The sequence below is a fragment of the Callithrix jacchus genome, chromosome 6 (assembly GCF_049354715.1).
Source record: "Callithrix jacchus isolate 240 chromosome 6, calJac240_pri, whole genome shotgun sequence".
NCBI lineage: Eukaryota > Metazoa > Chordata > Mammalia > Primates > Cebidae > Callithrix > Callithrix jacchus.
In genome coordinates, this window is record NC_133507.1 from 158,635,360 (window position 1) to 158,657,556 (window position 22,197).

At 47.7% G+C, this 22,197-nt stretch overlaps 1 protein-coding gene across 1 annotated transcript in view; it reads right to left on the reverse strand.

The window, feature by feature from the left end:
- The window catches only part of COL6A3 (collagen type VI alpha 3 chain), a 93,224-nt gene that overhangs the window by 15,822 nt on the left and 55,205 nt on the right, over nt 1-22,197 (reverse strand). Inside the window, exons 17-39 of the mRNA XM_035306121.3 lie at nt 21,915-21,986; nt 21,181-21,207; nt 21,019-21,063; nt 20,848-20,901; nt 20,333-20,395; nt 19,637-19,702; nt 19,189-19,242; nt 16,435-16,470; nt 15,193-15,255; nt 14,359-14,421; nt 12,979-13,041; nt 11,916-11,978; nt 10,155-10,205; nt 9,896-9,931; nt 9,358-9,420; nt 8,054-8,116; nt 6,726-6,758; nt 6,605-6,641; nt 6,491-6,502; nt 5,902-6,395; nt 3,405-3,501; nt 1,792-2,490; nt 393-495 (exon numbers count right to left, since the gene is read on the reverse strand). Coding sequence (XP_035162012.3) covers nt 393-495; nt 1,792-2,490; nt 3,405-3,501; nt 5,902-6,395; nt 6,491-6,502; nt 6,605-6,641; nt 6,726-6,758; nt 8,054-8,116; nt 9,358-9,420; nt 9,896-9,931; nt 10,155-10,205; nt 11,916-11,978; nt 12,979-13,041; nt 14,359-14,421; nt 15,193-15,255; nt 16,435-16,470; nt 19,189-19,242; nt 19,637-19,702; nt 20,333-20,395; nt 20,848-20,901; nt 21,019-21,063; nt 21,181-21,207; nt 21,915-21,986 — 2,357 coding nt within the window. The remainder of the gene's footprint in view (nt 1-392; nt 496-1,791; nt 2,491-3,404; nt 3,502-5,901; nt 6,396-6,490; nt 6,503-6,604; nt 6,642-6,725; nt 6,759-8,053; nt 8,117-9,357; nt 9,421-9,895; nt 9,932-10,154; nt 10,206-11,915; nt 11,979-12,978; nt 13,042-14,358; nt 14,422-15,192; nt 15,256-16,434; nt 16,471-19,188; nt 19,243-19,636; nt 19,703-20,332; nt 20,396-20,847; nt 20,902-21,018; nt 21,064-21,180; nt 21,208-21,914; nt 21,987-22,197) is intronic.

Below are 22,197 nucleotides of genomic sequence, written 5' to 3' on the forward strand. Positions count from 1 at the left end.
AAAAAAATACAAAAATTAGCCAGGCATGGTGGTGTGTACCTGTAGTCCCAGCTACTCAGGAGGCTGAAGCACAAGAATTGCTTGAACCCAAGAGGCAGAGGTTGCAGTGAGCCAACACTTCACATCTGCTCTCCAGCCTGGGCAACACAGCAAGACTCCATCTCTAAATTAAATAAATAAGTAAGTGGTTGCTGTTTTAAGCCACTCAGTTTTGTGGCTTGTCACTCGGCAGAAGCTAACTGATACAACAGATTACATGACCCGGGTCACCTTTGGGAAGTCACATTTTCTGAATTTCAGTGTCCTCATCCTATGAAGTTAGGAGCTGGTTGGAGGACCTGTGCATTCCCTGCGGCACCACAGGCTTTGAGACAATTATTATAATAACTTACACTTGTTTGTGACCAAACTTCACAAGAGTCTGCTTTGGTTGGTCCCCCTGGAACCAATCACACTGTTTCCTGATATCTGGGGACAAGTAAAAAGCATTTTCACCTAAAGAAAAAAAAAAAAAGAGAAAATCATTGAACTGCATGCTAATAACACGAAAATTAAAATTAAACTGTCAATGAGCTAAATGAATCGCATAACATTTATTTCACCCATAATTATTGTTGAATTAATTGTATCAGACAAACTATGTCCGATGATTTTAAGCGTTAAGTATGATGGCATTTGAGCGGTAAAACATGGTAAGCCAGTATGTTCTACTGGGCAATATTTGGGTGATTCAGTTAAAGATACATTTATCCAATGTGAAAGAGAAGACAGGGATAGAAGAAAAATCTAGTGAGGAGTTTAACAGGTTCTAGAGTCTTGAACATCAGATTATAATCCAAGTGCTCTTCATATTTTCTCTGTGCTTTGCTGAACAAAGCTTGAGTTTTTCATATTCGGATGACAGGAATGGTGGCCCGTGGGTGAACCTGCTGGTTTCCCTTTGCTTCACATGTTTCCCTGAACTTTTGGGGCCAGCCCTTCACAAATGTGAATACTGTTTTCACAGACCTCAGCTTTCCCTGAAATAATAAAGTTTCCATATATACATGTTTATTATACTTTACAAATCTCCCTCATTTGTGCCAAACCTTGCCTAATCTGACGCTGGGCTGCCCGCCATATGCAGGTTCTCAAGGAGCAGTGTAGGGGACCACAGACCCACAGACAAGTGATCAGCAGGCCAGGTAACAGATGCCCTAAGTAGGGTGTCTGGATTAACCGTGAGCAGGCCTCGGGAGCGGGAGCCGCCATGGCGAGCAGAAGCCGTTGGAAGTGAGCTGTGACGATGACCACGGGTTTTCTGCTCACGTGCGGTGGAGAGCATCGCAGGGCGGGAAGCCCCCTGAGCAATGACCCAGTGGTCTCCAAGCATGGGGCTGGTGCTAAGCTCACATTAAAGCAACTCTTTCTAGAAGCTTCCCCTGCTGCCCCAACAGAAGTCACTTCTCTTGCAACATGCCAGCATGTTACGTCATGCATGACAGATGTGCACTGGATCCATTTGCCCACCCACTTGTAAACTGTTAAGGACACCAAGAGTGCCTGATGGCAAGGAAATGCTCAGTCAAACGTGGGGGAATAAGTGAATCCATGAGAAATAGTATTCTGTCTGCGTGTTCCCTGCTGCATCTGGCTCCTAAAAGCATTTCTGGCATATGGCAGGTGTCGAGTTAAATGGATGAACCAGTTCATGTCAACACACTGGCTGTCTTTTCCATGACTGTTCCCCCACTCCTCCTGGTCCAAGCATAAAGCCAGGCCAGAGCACACACTGTGCGACACAGGACTTACTGCTGACGAAGGACGGCAACAGCCTCCCAAAGCGCATCAAAGGTTCCTCGCTCAGCTCGGTGGGCTTGTCCACTAACTTGAAGAAGACATCATTTGGCTCACTGGCGAAGGTGTATACCTCCTTGATGTTCACCTTCCTGCCAATGCCCAGAACCACGAAGAAGTAGCCCTGGCATTTGGCCTGCAAGATGACTTTCTGGGCCTCCTCCAGCTGCTGCTCCTGCACCTCGCCCGTCAGCATCAGGACCACGATTTTCAGGTCGCGCGGGTTTGGGGCACTTTTGAAAACGTTCTCTATGGTGTATTCAATGGCACTGCCCAAGGCCCTGGTTCCCTGCAGCTGTGTCATTCCCCTGCTGAGGAAGTCCAGCAGCTTCTCCTTGGAGCCATAGTCAGTCAGGGAGAATTCCACCTTCACAGGTGGCACGCTGGCATCATCCGTGGACTCATAGGGCGCGTGCTGCACAATGGCCACTCTGGCAAAGTGCTGGGAGGCCTTGGGGTCTGGGCTTATGTCCAGTTGTCTGATCAGGTACGCTATGTACTTCTTCATCTCATTAAACTGGAACAGGCTGGTGGTCTCAGCGCTGTCTAAGATGAAAGCCATGTCGATGTCCACGTCGCTCCCTGCTGCTCTCCTGTCCCTGAAGGAAGGTCTCCAACTGCCAAATCCACAGGATGGGTCAATGTTGCAGATGTCTAGAAGGAAGCACGGCAGCCCATTTATTCTGTGACACCCACAGCGGGATACGCCGCTCAACGATCTGCTGGGAGACTTGGGTCATTAAAATGGTCACAGAAGATCAAAACCGATTCATATCTTGCTGCCTTGATTACTGCCACATTTCAGTTTCCATCACCTAATACTTAGCAGGTGAAACAATTCAGTAACCTTAAACCTTTGTAGTATACCCTGGTACTGACATTTTTAAAAGAAAACAAAAATTATCTTACTTCTTTGCCACTCATTAAAGAAATATGTTGTAGAATGTCACTGGAGCCAAATATTTTCATTCTAGATTCTAACATCAAAAGTTAAGCAGAACCCACCTCCTCCTTTGTTACCTATAAAATGTATTAACCCCCATCAAAGAGAAGCTCTGTTTTGGGAGGTCCTTTTTTTTTTTTTTTTTGAGACAGAGTCTCACTCTGTCACCCAGGCTGGAGTGCAGTGGCGCGATCGAGATCAAGAGAGCCAAGCTGACTGCAAGCTCCACCTCCCAGTTTCAAGCAATTCTCCTGCCTCAAGCTCCCAATTAGCTGGGACTACAGGCAAACGCCACCATGCCCAGCTAATTTTTGTATTTTTAGTAGAGAGGGGGGTTTCACCATGTTGGCCAGGATGGTCTCAATCTCTTGACCTTGCAATTCGCCCGGCTCAGCCTCCCAAAGTGCTGGGACTATGGGCGTGAGCCAGCACGCCTGGCCGAGGTCTGTACTTCTGATATAGAAACTGCTCCAGTAGCATTCACAATGGCAAATAGGAGGCTTTGTGAATCAACTGGACTCAAGCTCTTTTTACAGATCATAAGTATTCCCTCAGACACTCTTCTGTGGACATTACGTTTTGCAATTGCAGCTGAACAGATTTTCCTGTTAGCGACACAGCTTACCCAAGCAAACATGACACGTGAGGACATTCTTCAGGAAGTCTGTGAGGTCTCTCCTTGCAGGCAGGACAAGCGCATGGCCCACTGCTGTGTTATTGATCTGGTTTAAACAAAAGAACAATTTTGATAGGGGTTTACCCGATCAGTAAGATCTGAAAAGACGGCCGAGGAGTAAATCAAAGCCACATCAATCAAACAGACTGACTTCCCACTAGGGCGATATTGAGAACATCTTCTCATTTGGAGGTGGGGCTAGACTCTAATAGAAAAACAAAGGTTTGGCCGGGTGCGGTGGCTCAAGCCTGTAGTCCCAGCACTCTGGGAGGCCGAGGCGGGTGGATCACGAGGTCAGCAGATCGAGACCATCCTGGTCAACATGGTGAAACCCCGTCTCTACTAAAAATACAAAAAATTAGCTGGGCATGGTGGTGCGTGCCTGTAATCCCAGCTACTCAGGAGCCTGAGGCAGGAGAATTGCCTGAACCCAGGGGGCGGAGGTTGCGGTGAGCCGAGATCGTGCCATTGCACTCCAGCCTGGGTAACAAGAGCGAAACTCCGTCTCAAAAAAAAAAAGAAAGAAAAACAAAGGTTTTATTCTAATGGGGAAAGCTGGAGCTCCTATCCCGTTCAAAGTGAGTTCAGTTTTTTCAGCTATAAACTGTAGGGGTAATAACACTTTCGTAATGGTGTCTGTCATTTGGAGGCTTAAATTAGATGATAGATGTCAGCACCTGGTGTATTCTCCAGTAAATAGTAGAAACTTAATCTTACCGTTATTTTTAGCAACAACATGGGTGCACCATCCTTTCCCCACCCTCTCGGGCATAGGTAAGCAAGTAACAAAATCACTCCCAGTGGGGTGCAAAGAGTCCTGTCTATCACAGCACCTGGCATGTGATTAGTAGGTACTCATTTAACAAATACCTCGTTTGAATGAATGACTGGGTGAATAATTAATGAATGAATAATGTTTTGATCTTTCTGAAACCATGCTAAGAAACTCATGTGGTTCTGGGTCCCTCAGCCCACACAAGGACAGATTTATGTGAACAAACCTCCCACACGAGAGCACACAGCCAGTAGCCCACCTTCAACCCTGGACTCCCAAGCCCAGCATTCTGTGCTCAGATCACCCTGTGTTCAGCAGAATGAGCACTGAGAAGTGGCAGTGGAGACCCAATGTCTTTTGCTGACATAGGCTGTGGTGAAAGCATAGACTCTCCAATGTAGAAGGAAAGACATTAGCAGTCACCTTGCCCCAGCCTCATCTTACAGGTGACAAATCGGAGACCCAGGGAAGCACGTTACTTTAAATGTGGGAGAAGGTGGAACCAGGCCAAGGCCTCCTGACTCCTGGCTGGACTCCTTCCTACCCATCACCCATCTCTCTTGAACAGTACCACCAGAAATGCACCAAATAAATATTAATCGATATAACAGTTAAACCAGTCGGACAGGCATGGTGGCCCACACCTATAATCCCAGCACTTTGGGAGGCCAAGATGGGCGGATCACGAGGTTAGGAGTTCAAGACCAGCCTAACCAACATGGTGAAACCCCATGTCTACTAAAAAAAAAAAATACAAAAAATTAGCCAGGCATGGTGGCAGGCGCCCATAATCCCAGCTACTCAGGAGGCTGAGGCAAGAGCATCACTTGAACCCAGGAGGCAGAGGCTGCAGTGAGCCTAGATCATGCCATTGTACTCCAGCCTGGTTAACAGAGTGAGACTCCATCTCAAAAAAAGAAAAAAACAAGCAATTAAACCAGTTATTTAATCAGATTACAAGTGATACTTGGCCCCTCTGTGGGATGACCCTTGGGGCCTGGCTGAAGAAAGCTTTGTACAGTGGTGTAGATTGGGGATGCTCAGTCTGCATGGTTTTGGGGACCTCACTAAGAGACTACAGACCTCCAGGGCCACCCTGGATATTCATCTTCAGGGCTGATTGGGACAGAGTGGAATGAGTGTCATCAGTACATGAGTTTCAGAGTCTAATGGACTAGGGTCCCAGCCTCTCACAAGCACCTCACTACCAGCAGGATCTTCTTATCCATGAGGTGAGACTGATGATACAAACCGCACCAGCTGGCGATGGGAAGCAAATGCCCAGTACACAGTAAGACACAGCTCAGAGTGGGCAGGTGGGGCCGTCTTGGGAGAAGCCAGGACTGATCCAAAGGTCCAGGTCCTCACAAATAAATCAGACAAGTCACAGCACCTCGTTAGTAGACGGAGAGTGTCACTAACTGGCAGGAGCTGCCAACGTGTGAGGAGGGACCTGGGGGCAGTCCTACAGCCATGGGGGCATCCCTGCAGTGCTGGAGACTCAAGGCTGTCCCGGTGATCTCACAAGAGAAGTTCTCAGGTAGATGGCCTCATTGGGGGCCTTTTAGGAGCTATGGGGCATAAAGCCACCCAGGAGCGTGGACATGTCTAAGAACCTTCTCAGAGCCCCAGAAGAAAGGAAGAAGCCAACAGCACCCACAGAGCACAGACCTGCAAAGCGTTGATGAGCTGCCGGTCCTCCTGGCTTGTAAGGAACAAGGGGGTGATCCCTGCATCTGAGAGCTTGAGCACAGCCTCTCCAAGCTGTGGGGACGCTCTTGTGGGCCTGTTGCTGAAGAAAACGGCCACTTTCCTCATCAGGAATCCATTCCTCACGCGCTTGAACGTGTTTCTGGCCACGAATGACATGGCCGTCTCCAGACTCTGCTGTTTGGATGTCAGAGACACCTGAAGGTTCTTAATCTTGTCCAGGAGAACCGACTTCTTCTTGGAGTCAGCGAACCGGATCTCCGTGGTCACCTCATTGTTGTAGGTGACCACTGCCACCCTGGCCCCCCGCGGGCAGTTGCTCTCAGCAACGGTCAGGTCATTCACAATACCCAGGACCACATCTCGCATCCGGCTGAATGTGTCTTGGGTGACCCCCTCAGAGGTGTCTAAAGCAAAGGCTAGTTCTGTCGGGAAGACAGGACACTCCAGGGGTCCTGCGGAAAGTGGACGGTGAAGCTTAAAGATCAGCCATACTCACTACAAAAGGGAGGCTTCCTTTCCTTAGGAGGAAGTCACAAAATCAACTTACCATAGCAGCAAGCTAGAACGGAAACACAGAGAAGAAAAGGTGAGAGACCACTCTACCATGTGAGAGTTTCTAACGTGAAAATATATGTTGTCGGACAGAAAATCATGTACTTACGACATTTATCTTTGATGCTTTGGATGAGGGCACATTGCTTTAAAAGAAAATAAAAGAAGATGTAAAGGGAGCAAATCAAAGCTCACGAGGCAACGAGTCATTCTGGACACATGTAACTTACATCGATGGAGTCGCCTCTGTTGCCCTTGGGACCCTGTAAAACCAAGGAACGAACAGCTGAGAGCCACAGCAGATGTGAAACTCAAAAAATAAAAAAAAACAAAAAACTAGTCTTTGGCCCCCAGAAACACACAGAGCAAGACAAAGGGGCTCCTGGATAACCGTGTTTACCGCCTCTCCCTAGACACCTGACTTTATCCCTTGCAAGGCAAGAGGGAAGATTCTGAGGGCAAATGTGTTTCCCTGGGAGGTCATTTGACTTTTGAAATAGTCTCACATCCTGAAACCAGGAAGCTCACCACCAATCCATGTAAAGTACACATGTGAACTCGGGTCTAGATTTTGCTTCTCTTGAGAAACGAGCTCCCTTTCACACACCTCCCTGATACACCACCCCTGCCAAAGGGGCAGTGAGGGGTCATTGAGCTGTCCTGGTCCCCTCCATGTCTAACGCATCCAAGCTGAATTCCACTCCAAGGAGCTCCAGGGACTGACTCGAGGCAGCCCTGAGCATTCCATCCCTAAAGCCCACTACCCTGACAGCCCAGCAGGTATCTCATGGGCCATTAGTGTCTTTCCAGGGGGCTATTTCTGCCTGATTGGTCTGTAGGAATGGGCTTAACATGCTCCCCCCAACACTTTACTCATTTAAAGACAGCAATCAGACCCACCTGACCAGCCTTCTTTTCCCTAATTCAACTAAACTGAACCCTGGACCTTTCCTTCTAGGAATGATTTTTCAACTCCTGAATTATCTTTTCCATTTTTTTTTTTACTTATCAATTTCAATATTGAGGGTCAATATAGGGTTCAAATAAGGAAGCAGAGGTATTAGCAATAAAGAGGTTTGGAAGGTCTGTGGAAGGATGCCCTCCTGGCTCCTGGTGGCGGCGTGACTAGTGGACTTTACCCGCAAATCAGGAGCTCCCTTGAAGATTTCATGGACCAAGGGAAGCATCGCCTAACCAAGGCCTAGCGTAATTGTACAGCTTCTACAAGACGCCAGCAAAAGGTATTTAGGTTTTCCTTCCTTGGTTTCTCCTCTACACAAACGTCAAACACACCTATCCCAGGAAACTATACAGGCAAGTTACAATACTCCCTAGGTGACAGAACATCCCCTGAAAGCTGTTTTTAAAGTTCCTTGTTATTCTAAAACTCAAAATCTCTTTGCTGCATCATGATGTGAGAAGGCAGCGGTTTGACAACCAATCAAAGGCAAGCACAGCACACGTTCTGGTGAGCCAAGGAGATGCTGGGACATTTTCAGGGACCGCGTGTAAAGCACCCAGCTCCAGGCGGCTGCATCAGAACTGGATAAATACTTACAGCTGGTCCTGGGTAGCCTGGGTCTCCCTTCTGTCCAACTATCCCTGGAGGTCCCGAATTTCCCTAGAGGGAACGCAACAAACATTGCTCAATTGTGTCAGAAAGTGGAAACTTTAAGGCTCCTATAGTTTGAAGGGATGGTAAAAGTGACCTAACTCAAGGGACTCCACTGCCACGAGAAACCTCTCACTTTAAGGGAGTTAAAACGTCTCTTAAACTCAAGTTTAGGGACAAGCAATCTCAACAAAGCCAATGAGAGTGCCCCTCCAACTATGGAGGGATTATGTTCTTTGCCAGGCTGAGGTAAGACAGATGCTTGCTGAGAACCATTAATAAGATTACTATGGACACCCAGGAGAATAGGTAACGGACGATGAATGAGAAGATTTGTTCAGGGTAATCAACGAATGTTTAAAGTTCTTCTGGGTATTCAATGATCTAGTTTGTCTGTCTTCACTGGTCAGATTAACAGTATAATCATGATTCTTTTCTAACTATATTTCAAGCGGAAAATAACTGTTAGCAACATTTACTGAGATCTAGGCCACGATTTGCTAATTGAAGACTCTACCATTTTAGGAGGGTGAGTAAACATCCATTGAAAAGAGTAATCTGGCCAAGTGTGGTGTCTCATGCCTGTAATCCCAGCACTTTGGGAGGCAGAGGTGGGAGGATCGCTTGATCCCAGGAGATAGAGGTTAGAGTGAGCCAAGATGGCGCCACTGCACTCTGGCCTGGGTGACAGAGTGAGACCTTTGCAACAAAGTGAGACCTTCTGTCTCTCTCTCTCTCTCTCTCTCTCTCACACACACACACACACACACACACACACACACACACAAAAGAATAAAAAGAAAAGAGCTATCAGGGCCAAAAGCAGCTTAAGGAAGAAGAGTCTCAGAACCAGTAAGCTGAGACCATGGCCGTGGCCTGGCTGGCTTGCAAGCCCAGAGCCTTCAGAAGCAGTTTCCATGCCTCACGCACTCCCACTGCCTGGCCATCTCGGTGGATATGGCCCAAAGTGATTGCACAGACTTCCCAGTCATCCGTAATGAGACTTGACAGAGTAGGTGGGTGCTGGGCTGGCAACCCTGGAGGTGAGTTGCAGGAGGACAGCCACGGACCACAGCCATGGCGGCGCCCTGAGGACATTGGTCTGGGGCTCGGATTACCTTCCTACCACCCTGTACTATCCCTGGCAGGGTGCAATTGAAGAAGGATAATTGTCAAAGGCCTTAGCAGTGAATCACGCTGCAACATATGTTCTCATTTCCCACCTGCAGCCAAGGCCCAGGCAAACTTACCCTTCGGCCTCTGATGCCTTTGGGTCCTGGTGCTCCATTTAGCCCAGGCTGGCCAGGGTTACCCTGGGAAGAAAGCCAAGAAGTGGCACAGTGAGCTTTGGAACAGAATATCCCACTGAGGGTCCGTGGGGCAGGATCTCCAGGAAACGTGCGGGCCACATTTTCAAGGGCAGCCAAGTGGTTAGCTTTGATCCACTTTTCCAGTGGTTTGCTGGTATATTTGTGGTATTTGCAGATAAATCTTCATTTCCTTAATCAGTAATGTTGCTATCATATAGGTTACAGCATTTCACAGCTTACAGAGTACTTTGCAGTGTATGTTATTTAAATCCCATAAGCATCAGGAAAAGTAAGTACTGTCACCTCCACTTGACAGATGAGAGAGTGTTTTAGGGAAGGAAGGGTCCTTCTTAGGGTAGCCCAGTTAACTGAGTGGCTGACCCAGCACTAACGCCAAGAGAATCTGATTCTCAGTCCATGGGCATAACAGAGTCATCCCAAAATCACGATGATGCTTCACTGGCTGGGGATTATTTACCTTTGGTCCCGGGTATCCAGGGAATCCCCTTTCTCCCTATAAAAGATAAAGACATTCTTTAAATACTTGGTTCTAATTTAAATTCTTCTAAAATAAACTGACCTTGAAAGAAGGAAATGTCTGCAGAGTCATCAAAAGAAAACAGTCAAATACAAAAACAATGTTTAAAGAAATAATTCTTTTAAAATGCAACACGTCAGAAGTTGTCCTTGGAGCCTCCTGGCAGCAAGGACTCGGAGAATCCTCAGCAGATACGTACTTTTTTGCCCCTGCGTCCTTCACTGCCAACTCTGTCTCTCCCATCATCTCCCTAAGAGGAGGAAAGAGATGTCACTGCCAGTCGCCATGTCTGGCACCTCGTAACCACCGTCTCCGCCCTGCTGCTGCCCTGAGAAGTGGATCCTTGAGCTCCTGAAATGTTTCCAGACACAGGTACAGGACTAGGAACACTTCCCGCTCCAGTCCCGTCCAAGTGTGAACAAGCAAAAAGGCTCTGGCAGACTCACATAGAAAGAGCTGCTGGTAGCTTTCTGTAAAGGTTCTGTTTGGATGTAGAATATAAGACTTGTCAACCCCAGGAATCTTAGAATTGACAGGAATCTTGATGGTTACTTCAATTCTATGCATCCATGAGTCTTTGATTCTACTTCAAAACAAGAACACTGGGCCGGGCACGGTGGCTCACGCCTGTAATCCCAGCACTTTGGGAGGCCGAGGCAGGTGGGTCACGAGGTCAAGAGATCGAGACCATCCTGGTCAACATGGTGAAACCCCGTCTCTACTAAAAATACAAAAAATTAGCTGGGCATGGTGGCGCGTGCCTGTAATCCCAGCTACTCGGGAGGCTGAGGCAGGAGAATTGCCTGAACCCAGGAGGCAGAGGTTGCAGTGAGCCGAGATTGCGCCATTGCACTCCAGCCTGGGTAACAAGAGCGAAACTCCGTCTCTGAAAAAAAAAAAAAAAACCAAGAACACTGAACTCCATCTCTCAGACCCAGGTCATATTCCCCCTCCCCATGCCCCTTCATTTCTTTCCAAGCCATCACCCCTAGACCCCTCCTTTCCAACACCTCCCCCAGCATGCCCAGATCTATTCCTGTTCCTCTCCCATGCGTAGCATTCAGAACTGGGCATCTTTAATTATTTCAAAAGAATCAGAAGAACCGTGTGAATTATACATTACTACCTCTAAAATACGTAGGAGCTTGCCACTTTGTTAATTTACAGTTTTAAACAGGTATCAACCACTCGATTCCTGCTGGCCCAAAGTAATGGAAACAAAATCAGGAACAGATGTCCTTCAGTCGTTTGAATAGACTTGAAAGTCCCCGTGCTTCTGAGACTCACAGTAATACAAACAGATTTGTTTTTAAACTCTAGTTAGTTAAATACAAAAAAAATGCAAGAAAGAAAAATATTTTAAAGCTTGGGATTAAGTGTTAGGTGGCATGACTCATTTTGGAAAAAATCACAATGGACCGTAGATTTCTTTATTCTTTTGTAATGTAGAAATATACATTACAAAATTATTGTTGGTGAGTTGCTGGGATGTTTTTAAATTCAAAAAATGAGTTACTGGGGTAATAATTTCTATTCCTAAGATGTCTCACTCAGAAGAAACTTTCAATCTGGATTGAGACCTAATCAAATCCAATTCCCTTTTAACTCAAAAGACATTTACTTCTTTGCAGAAAAGCTTCAGCTAGTAATGCTGCAAAGCATTTGCGGGACCTAAGATAAAGGTGGTTTAAGCTTCCTTAGCCTCTACATTCCCCTGTATCAGGAAAAGCACAGGGGAAAGCAATGTCTCTACCCACTGCCCACCCCACCTCTCTACCCCTGCCAATAAAATTCATTAAATTTTATTGAATTTAATACACTGCAAGTTTCACTATTTGCAGCCGTATCCCCAATAATACAAGAAGCAAGGCTCATCTCTATCTGGAACCCTCTCCTGGCTTCCTGCACTTTCCAGCAAAGAGCTGGCAACAGCCTGGACCCAAGCGTGCTATGACCTTACCGTCTCCCCACGAGGGCCACGGTTCCCGATTCCTCCTTTTGGTCCTGGCTCTCCGGGCTCACCCTAGACATGAGAAACACGACTGAGACCCTGTGGCGTGAGGCTGGCTTACGCTGGGATGCCAAGCCCTGCTTTTGTTCTAGATAAGGGTGCTGCAACCTGCTGACTTTACCTTGGAGATTTCAGTAAAATTATTTCCAAAATTGCAACATTCATGTGCAATTTAGAAATGTATTTGAGTGCAGTCACTGAAATACAAAAACGATTTTTAAAGAAATAATTATTTTAAAATACAACACATGAGAAGTTGTCCTTGGAGCCTGGAAAAGAATCCGGGAAGGTTTGTTTTTGTCCTTTCCACCAGCGTGGCACGCGGGCCAGGCTGATGAGAAGAGAGAATAAGAGCTAGGAGAAGGAGGCATTGAGTCCAGTGTAAAACCCAACAACACCCTCCAGGCAGAGACCGCCATGGATTCTCAGGAACTCGTTTCTTTTACAGAGAACATGCAGTCTTTTCAGACTGGTTATGACAAATTGTAATTTATGTCAAAGCTGAGAGAAAGGAGGTTCTCAGGCAGCTTCACACAGCAGACTTGCTGTTATCCACAACAGTCAGGGTCAGCGCTCTCGGATGATCTAAATGTGGTTAGCTGAGCTGCTGTACATGCACTGCCCGTGTTTAAAGACTGCTTGTTCCATATTATACTGCAGCTGTGCCAAGCACTGCCCGGCTGCTCTGATGGCTCAGAGAGGGCTACGCTGTTGGCACAAACCAAGCAAAAGAGGAGCGGATAACCCACCAACTGATGGAGGGCTGTGGCCGGGAGAAAGCCAGCCCTCTGAGCAGGGATGGTTGGTGGCAGGGATGGGAGTGGGGATTATGGTGGCAATTGTTGGGGGACAGTGATCCCACTGGCCAAGCCAGTGATCAACAGGGGAGGCCGGAGTGGGAACCAGCAGTACTGAAGAGGAGGGACGGACAGACAGACAAAAGGGGGAGAGGAGGTGTGTGCACCTGGCTGGCCCCTGTCCTCAGGAAAGCGCTACCTTTCTCAAGACCTACCTTTCTTCCCAAGGGACCTGTTCTGCCACGTTCTCCAGGAGCACCGGCGGCACCTCCGCTTCCCTGGAGCAGGAGGAAACAAATGTGTCAGTCAAATGGTCAACCGTCCAAGCAAAGTTGCCTCTGAAACCTGACTCTCCCCTGCATGGAGGTCAGAGCCCCCGAGGGGCATGGGACCCGTCCTGCCTGCAAATCCCAAGCACTCAGCTCTGAACATATGGCTACAGACTCAAATATAAACATGTACAAAAACGGCATGTGCAAATTTGAGACATGAGTATTACCTCTCAGTGCCTGTTTTCACAAAGTCATGCGTGTTGCCGTTGTCAGTGTACCTATCCTGGGTTCCTGACTAGACGACAAGCTCCCAGATCTTATGTGACTGTGTTCTGTGTCCCTTTACACACCCTCACAATGAGCACCTGGCACAAATGGGTATGTTAAAGCCTGTTAGGTTATCGGATAAACTGATGGTTGAAATTAACTCTCAGCATGTGGTGCAGTCTACCCAGCCCAGAAATAACCTAAAATAGATGACGAAAAAGTGCAAAGGAATGAATGTTTCTGAAGCTATTCGATAAATATTTGAATAGCTTTGCATCTATACCATCTTAAATTGTTGAGTAATTAGAAGTAAATGGTTTTTATTTTTAAAAAAAACCTCTAAAAATGTGTATTTATCAGCTTTCAAGCTAGAGAAGGACTTTCTAAGCAAGTTCCTTCCCATTTCCACTGTAAAATATTTTTGTGCATCTATGTAGCAACATACTAAGCTTGTTGCCGGTTTATTGGTCATTTTTTGGTTACAAATGATAGGATACCTCCCTCAATATCACTTCAGCCATGAGGGAAACCTGACTATGTGGTTTCATGACGCCTGATCCTAGCCCAGCGATGGCAATGTCTCTGCTCATCGCTGCCCAAAGCTGCAACGCAGGGCAACATCCGCAGTCACAGCAAGTTTAGGGAACGTCTTCTGTGCTGAACTCGAGCGTGAACTTGGGACATTCACTATACAAAATACTTCAGCACCAGGGACTATCTCCAGGGACCTTGCGTAATCTAAGAATTTTGGGAGATTTAGATTTTCCACGATTCCATCCTGAGGCACATCCCCTGATTTCCACCCAGGGCCTACACTTGGAAAGAGCAGAATTGAGACTTAGAGGCCCCTGGAGCACCAAAAAAAAACAAACTCTTACTTCCTTGGGGTGAAATAGCCAGTCACTGCATGGCCTGAGGTTAAATCCAGGGTCTGTGTCACCAAAGAGGAGAGCTAATGGGAGGTCTGTCTACAATAGCATCACCCAAGAAACGCTCAGTCTGCTTGGCAGGTGCCCTCTGTTTAGCTAGAGAGCAGTGGTATTAGGACAGGCTTACCCGAGGTCCAGAGATGCCTTGTTCTCCTATCAGGCCTGGAGGACCAGCAGGACCAGGTGGGCCCTGGGGAAGGAAAAGGCCATTGTGAGTGCTAATGAGGTTACTCTCCATGAGAAGCCTCTGCGTGACATCTGCCCATTCCACAGCGCTTTGGAGCCTCACTTGTGCCGGCCAGAAAAGGCCTCCAAAACCCGCATTGCTCCTATCTTAGCTGCAGCAGCCGCTGCCTCAATCCAGAACGTGAATAGGCAAGTTAGCTTAAAATACAAGCAACAAGCAATCAGACAGAACCTGGTACAAGAATCTTCACAGAAGCATCACTCATAATCTCCAGAAAGTGGAAACACCCCAAATGTCCATCAACCAATGAGTGGATAATCAAAGTGTGCTGCAGCCACACAGCAGAGTATGTGTCCCTCCACCGCGAAAAGGCATGAAGCGCTTATACACGCTGCGACGTGGATGAATCTCAGGAATGTGGTGCTCCGTCAAGTCACACACACAAGGCCGCCGAGTAAATGGTTCCATTCATACAAAATGTCCAGAGCAGGCAAATCCGTAAAGATAGAGAGATTCGCAGTTTCCAGGGACTAGAGGTGGAGGGCAATGGGGAGTGACTGCTCATGGCTACAGATCTCCTTTGAGACTATGTTTTGAACCTAGACAGAGGCGATGGCTGCACAGCATTGTGGAAGTACCAAATCCCACTGGATTGTTCACTTTAAAATGGGTAACTTTCTGTGACGTAAACGCCACCTAATCATTTTTAAAAATAACTTATCAGGGTACTTGGGAAAATAGAGAGGGCACACAGTCACACAAGGAGGCACTCACCTGTGCACCTCTGGTGCCCTGCTCTCCCTCGAAGCCCGGCTGGCCTGGACCGCCCTTGTTGCCCTTTGAAATAAGAGAAGATGCAGGGAGGAGTCAGGATGGTTCCTGTCAACGTCAGCTCTTTGCTCTACAGTCATTTCTGGGCCGGGGACTTGGAAAGCTACCAGGGAAAACTCAGTTCTTCCAGGGGTTACAGACGATCAAAGTGATGACCCCAGGGTGAGACACTGAACACAGGAGCCAGCTGTCTCCCTGCACTTCCACAATTGCTTCTCACTCCCGCCTCACCTCTCCTCGGGCAGCTTTGTGAAACAAGGGTCATTCAGACCTGAAGCAGAGGACCGAGACCCCAGGAAGCTGCAGGTTGCTGATGGCCAGATAAGTGGGCATCTTCTGGAAGAGACACCCGCCTGGACTCTACTGCCTCAATCGTGTTTCCTGTGCTTAGACCCCAAGTCCCCACTGGGTGCCATTTCCTCTAGATTCTGCAGATGAGGCTAAGTTTAAGGAGATGTCCAAAAGAGCCTCAGGAGCTGTGACAGCCCAAGAAGGATGAAAGAAAAACAAATCTCAGAACCCCAAAATTACTAAGCCAAAGAAAAAGTCAAGCTGGGAACTGCATTGGACAGAGCTGCCTCCCATTCTATTCCTAACAAGACAGCTACAAAGTTTTTTTGTTCTTGTGTTTTTTTAAGCTACATACCTCCCTCACAATCTGCCCCCAGAGAAATTCCTTGTGGACAAGGGACAGACAGAACTGAAAGTCATCTCTCTGCTCATGGAAGACAAAGACATATCCAATTGCTTCCTCAGCCCTATTTTTCACTAAGCCTAACTAAGGCATAGGTGGCTGTTCGTGTAAACTGTGTATTCAGTGAAAGGCTAATCAGAGACTTAAAGGAATGCAGCCTTTTGTCTCTTATCTACCTATGACCTGGAAGCCCCCTCCCCTGCCTCGAGTTGCCCCACCTTTCTGGACTGAACCAATGTACATCTCACACATCCTGATTCATGTCTCATGTCTCCCGAAAATGTATAAAACCAAGCTGTGCCCCAACACCTTGGCCACGTGTCATCAGGACCTCCCAAGGCTGTGTCACTTTGGCAAAATAAACTTTCCACATTGATTGAGATCTGTCTCCAAAGCTTTGGGTTCACAGGAGAGAGTATTTTTTATTCCTAGACTAAGCTGCATCTGGGCTGTTTGAAGAGAGTCTCCCGAGGGCACTCCATGAGGCTCACCTTAGCTCCGGGGGGTCCCCTTCGGCCAAAGCCACCCTGTGGAGGAAAAAGTCCCACAAACTGTAAAGGGGAGCATGGGAGGATGCTGGGCATGGGGACTGGGGCTCTTTCAGACTTCACCCTCTTATTCTTCAGTTGCTCAGGGGACCTTTCCAAGCACCCCATTGTGCCAAGAACCAGAAACCACACCTCATCAGCCCTGGGGAGACTCGCACACACAGACACCCTTCCTCCCCCTTCGTCCGGATGCAGTTTTGCTTCCTTGCTGCGCCTGTTAATCACCCAATGGAAGTTTTGAGAATTGCTGCAGACCTGCCAAGCAACATAATGACACCTTTTGGCTGCACGATCCCAGCCAGTTTCAAATGAGGAATGTGAAAAGGGAATGTCAACCTGTCTGTTTTTCTTCCATTTTCCAAACTGTAGTGAGAAGTCATGAAATACATTAATTATGATGGAAGGGAGTCCCAAGTTCTCCTAGTGATCCCGGCCAATCACAACACACACTCGGTTAAGTAAAGTATCCGAAGTGCACACATGTGCACCTAAAAGTCTAGTACTTAGGTAGGGCTCACGACTTGGCAGCATCTCCCTGGATGCTCCAGAGGTGACCTTAAGTTCAAACATGTGGGCTTACTGCACAAGTCGTCCATGAATTTCCACCTCAAAATTGTTTCCTCGGCAGTGGAAAGGTTTGGGGTGGGACTACATGAATGTCCTGGGCTGTCTTTGCAAAGTGAGGGTTCGTGTGGGAAAGACTGTGATGGACTAGCTCTGTTGTGGAGCTCGGCCACCTGCTATATCAACCTAAGAACCTCACTCTTCCTTCCGGCGGACCAGCCCAGTGATCTGGGGTGATCAGTTTGCCATTATTCGCTGTAGTGCCACCTGCTTCAATGGAAGATCTTGGCCACCTTCCGTGGAAAATTTGAAGAAAAGGGACAGTCTTCTCCTCCACAAAGCAACAGTCTGGCCTGGCCCCTCCCAAAAGAGACATCCTAGAGTTCCGTGGGAGCCCACCAGCACTCAGTGATACATTCCTCAGGCCAGAGGCAACCTGCAGAAACTCTGAATGGGGGGAGGTAGGCATGCCAAAGCCCAGTGAGAGGGACACATTTCAGCTTGGCCTGAGCCTGGCACTGTGGTCCTAAGGGAAGGGAGAGCAGGCCATGAAGCCAGTCCTTACCCTGCCACAAGAGGCAGAACTGAGTCCACAAGGTCCTGCGATTGTAACCGAATTCAAATCCAGTTTCTACCTTGTGTGTAGAATTTAAATTCATCTCATGAACTACTCGATTTTAAATCATTTCATGAAACCATGTTTTAACTCTGCTCACACGCTGATTGTGATAGCCCATCGTGGCATTTGATGAGCATTTATAGCTTCTTTTTCATTATATAGCATTCTTCAAAAATAACGTTCACTTCCAAGCCGTTGATCCAGGTCTTTAAAATGTATTAAAAATAAGTAAATAAATAGTGCTCAAACTTTTAAAAATTATGTTTTCAAAATTTCTATTTTCTTCTGAATTTTCTTTCTTTTTCTTTTTCTTTTTTTTTTTTCTTTTTTTTTTTTTTTTGAGATGGAGCCTTGCACTGTTGCCCAGGCTGGAGTGCAGTGGTGCAATCTCAGCTCACTGCAACCTCCACCTCCCAGGTTCAAGTGATTCTCCCACCTCAGCCTCCCGAGTAGCTGGGATTACAAGTGTGTGCCACCACACCCGACTATTTTGTATTTTTAGTAGAGAAGGGTTTCACCATGTTGGCCAGACTGGTCTTGAACTCCTGACCTTGTGATCCACCCACCTCCACCTGCCAAAGTGCTGGGATTACAGGCATGAGCCACCATGCCCAGCCTCTTCTGAATCTTCAAAGCAAAATGATGCCCGCAGTCCTTTATTTGATTTTGATGAGTTGCTCCTTTTGAAAGCTCCTCACCCCATCATACTCTACTGGCCCTAGTGCTAGGGCCAAACGTGCTGCTGCCCCTTGGGACATGGCTGAGGGCCCAGTTCCCAGCACCAAGCCCCAGTTTGCAGCTTTTGTGCTCTGTTCATTTCTGAGCAGATATCTCTCCTAGGCACCCACCAGCATCCTGAACAACTTCTGAGGGTTAACAAACTTCTACACCACTGCCTCCCTGAGCAGGGGTCTTCTCCCAGCTACAAGGCGCACGCTGCCTGTGCCCAGGGACCCTGGAAACTTTTGGATGGCTTCGGAAAGATCATTCACATCACTCTGACTTTAGCATTTCTTCAACAAGACTGAGGATTAGGCATATAAGGAACTATTCTGCTCCAGACAGTTCTGAAATGTCTTGAAATGGCAAGATTGAAATTGCAACACACCAGAAAAGAAACAAATCTCCTTTTGTTATTTCACTTACGGCAGCACAAAAAAAAGCCCACAGATAATTACAAAAGCAACACACCTACAACTCCCCCCCCTCCCCGTATTAGTATTTCCATTTGGGTTTCTTAAATACTTGGTTGGATCAAACCCAGCCAGATATCTGAAAGCAGCAAATATATTATTTTTAAAAGCATCTGTTCAGTGAGAGCGAAGATTAGGGAGAGAGAAGAGATGAAGCCCCAATTAGAAGAATGAAAACAGATCGGAGAACAACTGCTTCAGAAACCCTCACATTCCCTCAGTGAAGAGCTGCGGAGCAACTGTGCACCAGGTAATGTCGGGCAGATCTTATGACACTAAGTAACACCACAGAGCCCCCCCCAAAGGCCCGAAGGCACTCACATTCTTCCCAGTTTCTCCAGGTCTTCCAGGTACTCCATCTCTCCCTGGGACACCCTGGTGTGGGAGAAAATTAGCATGAGATTCTCGTCTGCAGAGAAGAATGTTGCACAAGACCTTGCAGGGAGAGGGAAGAGCCTGTCTGCAGGAGGGCAGGTGCACATTTTGCAGGATGCACTGCACTTCAGTACGCTCCCACCTCTACAAGCCTTTCGCTTAACAAGCACCTTCTGTAAATATCTAAGGTGCACAGATTCTTCTGAGTAGCCCCATTTGGCAAGGGTTGCTCTGGTTCGCCACAGAGACTCCCTTCACGGGGACTCTGCTCCTAACCTTGGGCTACTCTGCAGTGTTAAAGGCCACGTCTTTGGCCTCTGTGGCTGCTGACGGGCTGAGGAGCGTGTCCTTTCTCTGGCCCTCAGCACAGCAAGAGTCCAGGAATGTGCCTTACCATGGGGCCAATGTCACCGGTTTCTCCTTTGGGTCCTCTCTGCTGACTGTCTTGTCCTGGGTTACCCTGAAAATGGCATGGGAAAGGGAAATGAGCCACATACACAAGGAAAGCAGCTGCCACTGAACTGGATGGTCAGGGAAATATTAGCAAGGACCTGCATGCAGGGCTCCAAAGGACAAGCCGTTTGGCCATAGCCCATCCAGGTAACATCCATGCAGCTCCCACAGAGCCCAATCACAGGATCAGCAAGGCACTCTTCACCTCAAACAATGGGGCAATGGGTTCTTCCCCAGGGAGGAGGACACCCCGGGCTCACTCTTGCTTATCCTTGGCCACAGAGGCAGGATGGGCTGGAGGAGGAGGCTAGCTTGTAGTGGTCATTTGCTTAAAGGTTTTACAGAGCCACAAAATGAGAAAAGCTGCAAACCTCTCTTTTCTAAAAGCAAATTTAAAGCACTCTGATATCACATTTTTGGAAACTTCTCAGATCTTTGTATAACTGAACTTGCAAATGATTATCTTGTTAGCAAGAGAACAAACACATCTCCCGAAACCCCAAAATTGCAAGAAAAGAATATTTTATCAACACATTTTAAAGCAATTTCAAAAGTAGAATTCTTCCTTTCATCCCCACTCTCCCCACAACCCTCTTCCTCAGCCTCAGGCCTGAAATCGTCAGAAAGAAATTGTTACCGGGTCCCCTCGAATCCCAACGTCTCCTCTTTCTCCTTTCACTCCTCGAGGTCCTTTATCACCCTAAAGAAGAAGCACAGGTGGATGCCGAAAGCTAGAGGTTTCCATGTTTATCTCACCCTACAAATCACATTCTTCAATTCATAAATCATAACTAGAACGGTGCTTACAATTTACTCATTTGCCAGGAAGGCCAATTCCCTTCCACATATTTTTTTATTCATTCAGTTAATCCATGAATATCTACTGGGGACTCACTTTGTGCCAAGCACTGGAGATTTATTTACAACAAAACAAACTCAGTTCCGGGCCTCTGGGACGTGATCTCCAAACAAGAAAATGTACTGTAATGTGTCAGAGCCGAGAGGGGATATCTCAGGCGCATCCACCGGGGAAGTCGGGGAAGGTTGTCTGTAGGAAGTGGGCTTGACATATATGAGGATAGGAAATAACTATTCCCTAAATGAAATGTTAGTATTCTTTCCATAATAGCAGCACTGTGGAAATACACCTACCCTTCTTCCAGGATTCCCTTTCTCTCCAGAAGAACCAGGCAATCCTTTGTCTCCCTGCCAAAGACAAGGATTAGAGGTCACATCTGTTGCAATTTCTATCATAGACTGAGTTGTTAGTTTCTGGAACCTTCTGAACCAAAAGCAGTTTGGACTTAGAGTAAAATCACTTACCTCTTCACCGTCCAGACCATCCAGTCCGATTTCCCCGACTTCACCCTGAGAGGGAGTGAGGGAGGCAGGTAAATCTAGAAGGTTATTCTGGCAAAGGAAAAATGAGAAATGCCGGGAGAGGGGAGAGTTTTCCATTTATGAAACAAAACCAAGCTTGCGTACCTTCTCTCCTGGGAATCCCCGAGAACCCTGGAAGGCAAGGGGACAGGGGAAACATTAGCTCTTCCTGCAGGGCTGGCCCCCCAGGGAGAAGAGGCCAAGGGCTGTTCCCTCACTCCACCCCATCTGAATGCTACAGTATCTGAAAATTTAATACTAGAATTCCACGCCTTTGGATTCCTCTCTCACCACCACGTGTGGTATTTTAAACCTAAAACCGGAAGTGAATGCTTGGGTGGTCTTGGCTCCTTGAGGGGTGGGGAGGCAAAACCCAGGGCAAGGAGCTGACTTTCCAGGCAGAGGCTGACTTTACAACTCTGCAGCCCTTCCCTTCAGCACCTGCCTTCAAACTTCAGCAAACAGAGAAGCAAGTTCACCAGCCTCTAACCCAGCTGCCATCCTCCCACTCCACTCCCTTCCCCGGCTGCTCCGACGGTGCAAGACCAGGGCCACAGGCACCAGCCTCCCCTCCACCCGGGCCCATGTTCTTTCCTCGTGAGCGTTTCCTGACTGCTTCATGTTTCCATAGGAAACTATTTCTCCATTCTCAGCCTCCCCACCAGCTGCAGTCCCTGCTCCTGAACCCACCCCACTCAGAACTGCCTCCCAATGAGAGGTCACAGGCTGCTGAATGTCAAGAAGCCTGGGCCAGTGGCCTCCCTCCCTGGCAGCATCTGAAGAAACTGCGAGTCACCTGACCCCTCCCCACACTAGCACACCCATCACCCACGCCTCACCTTTATTCCTCTCTGGCCTGGGCAGCCCTGGAAACCTTGAGTGCCGTTCACACCAGGCGGACCTCGCTCACCCTGTCGTGAGAAACAAAGGCATTTTGCAAGTTGGGGCCCCTCATCACCCTGTCTCTGCCGGGCTTGCAGCAGCATGAAGGGCACTGTGAACAGCATGCAGCAGAAAGCAGATTTCACCATGGGAAACACTCACTGAGGCTACATGAACCAGGGAGCCTCTTGGGCCCCTGCATGAGGCCTGACCTGGAACCTGCAGGTCCCCTGAAGGGAA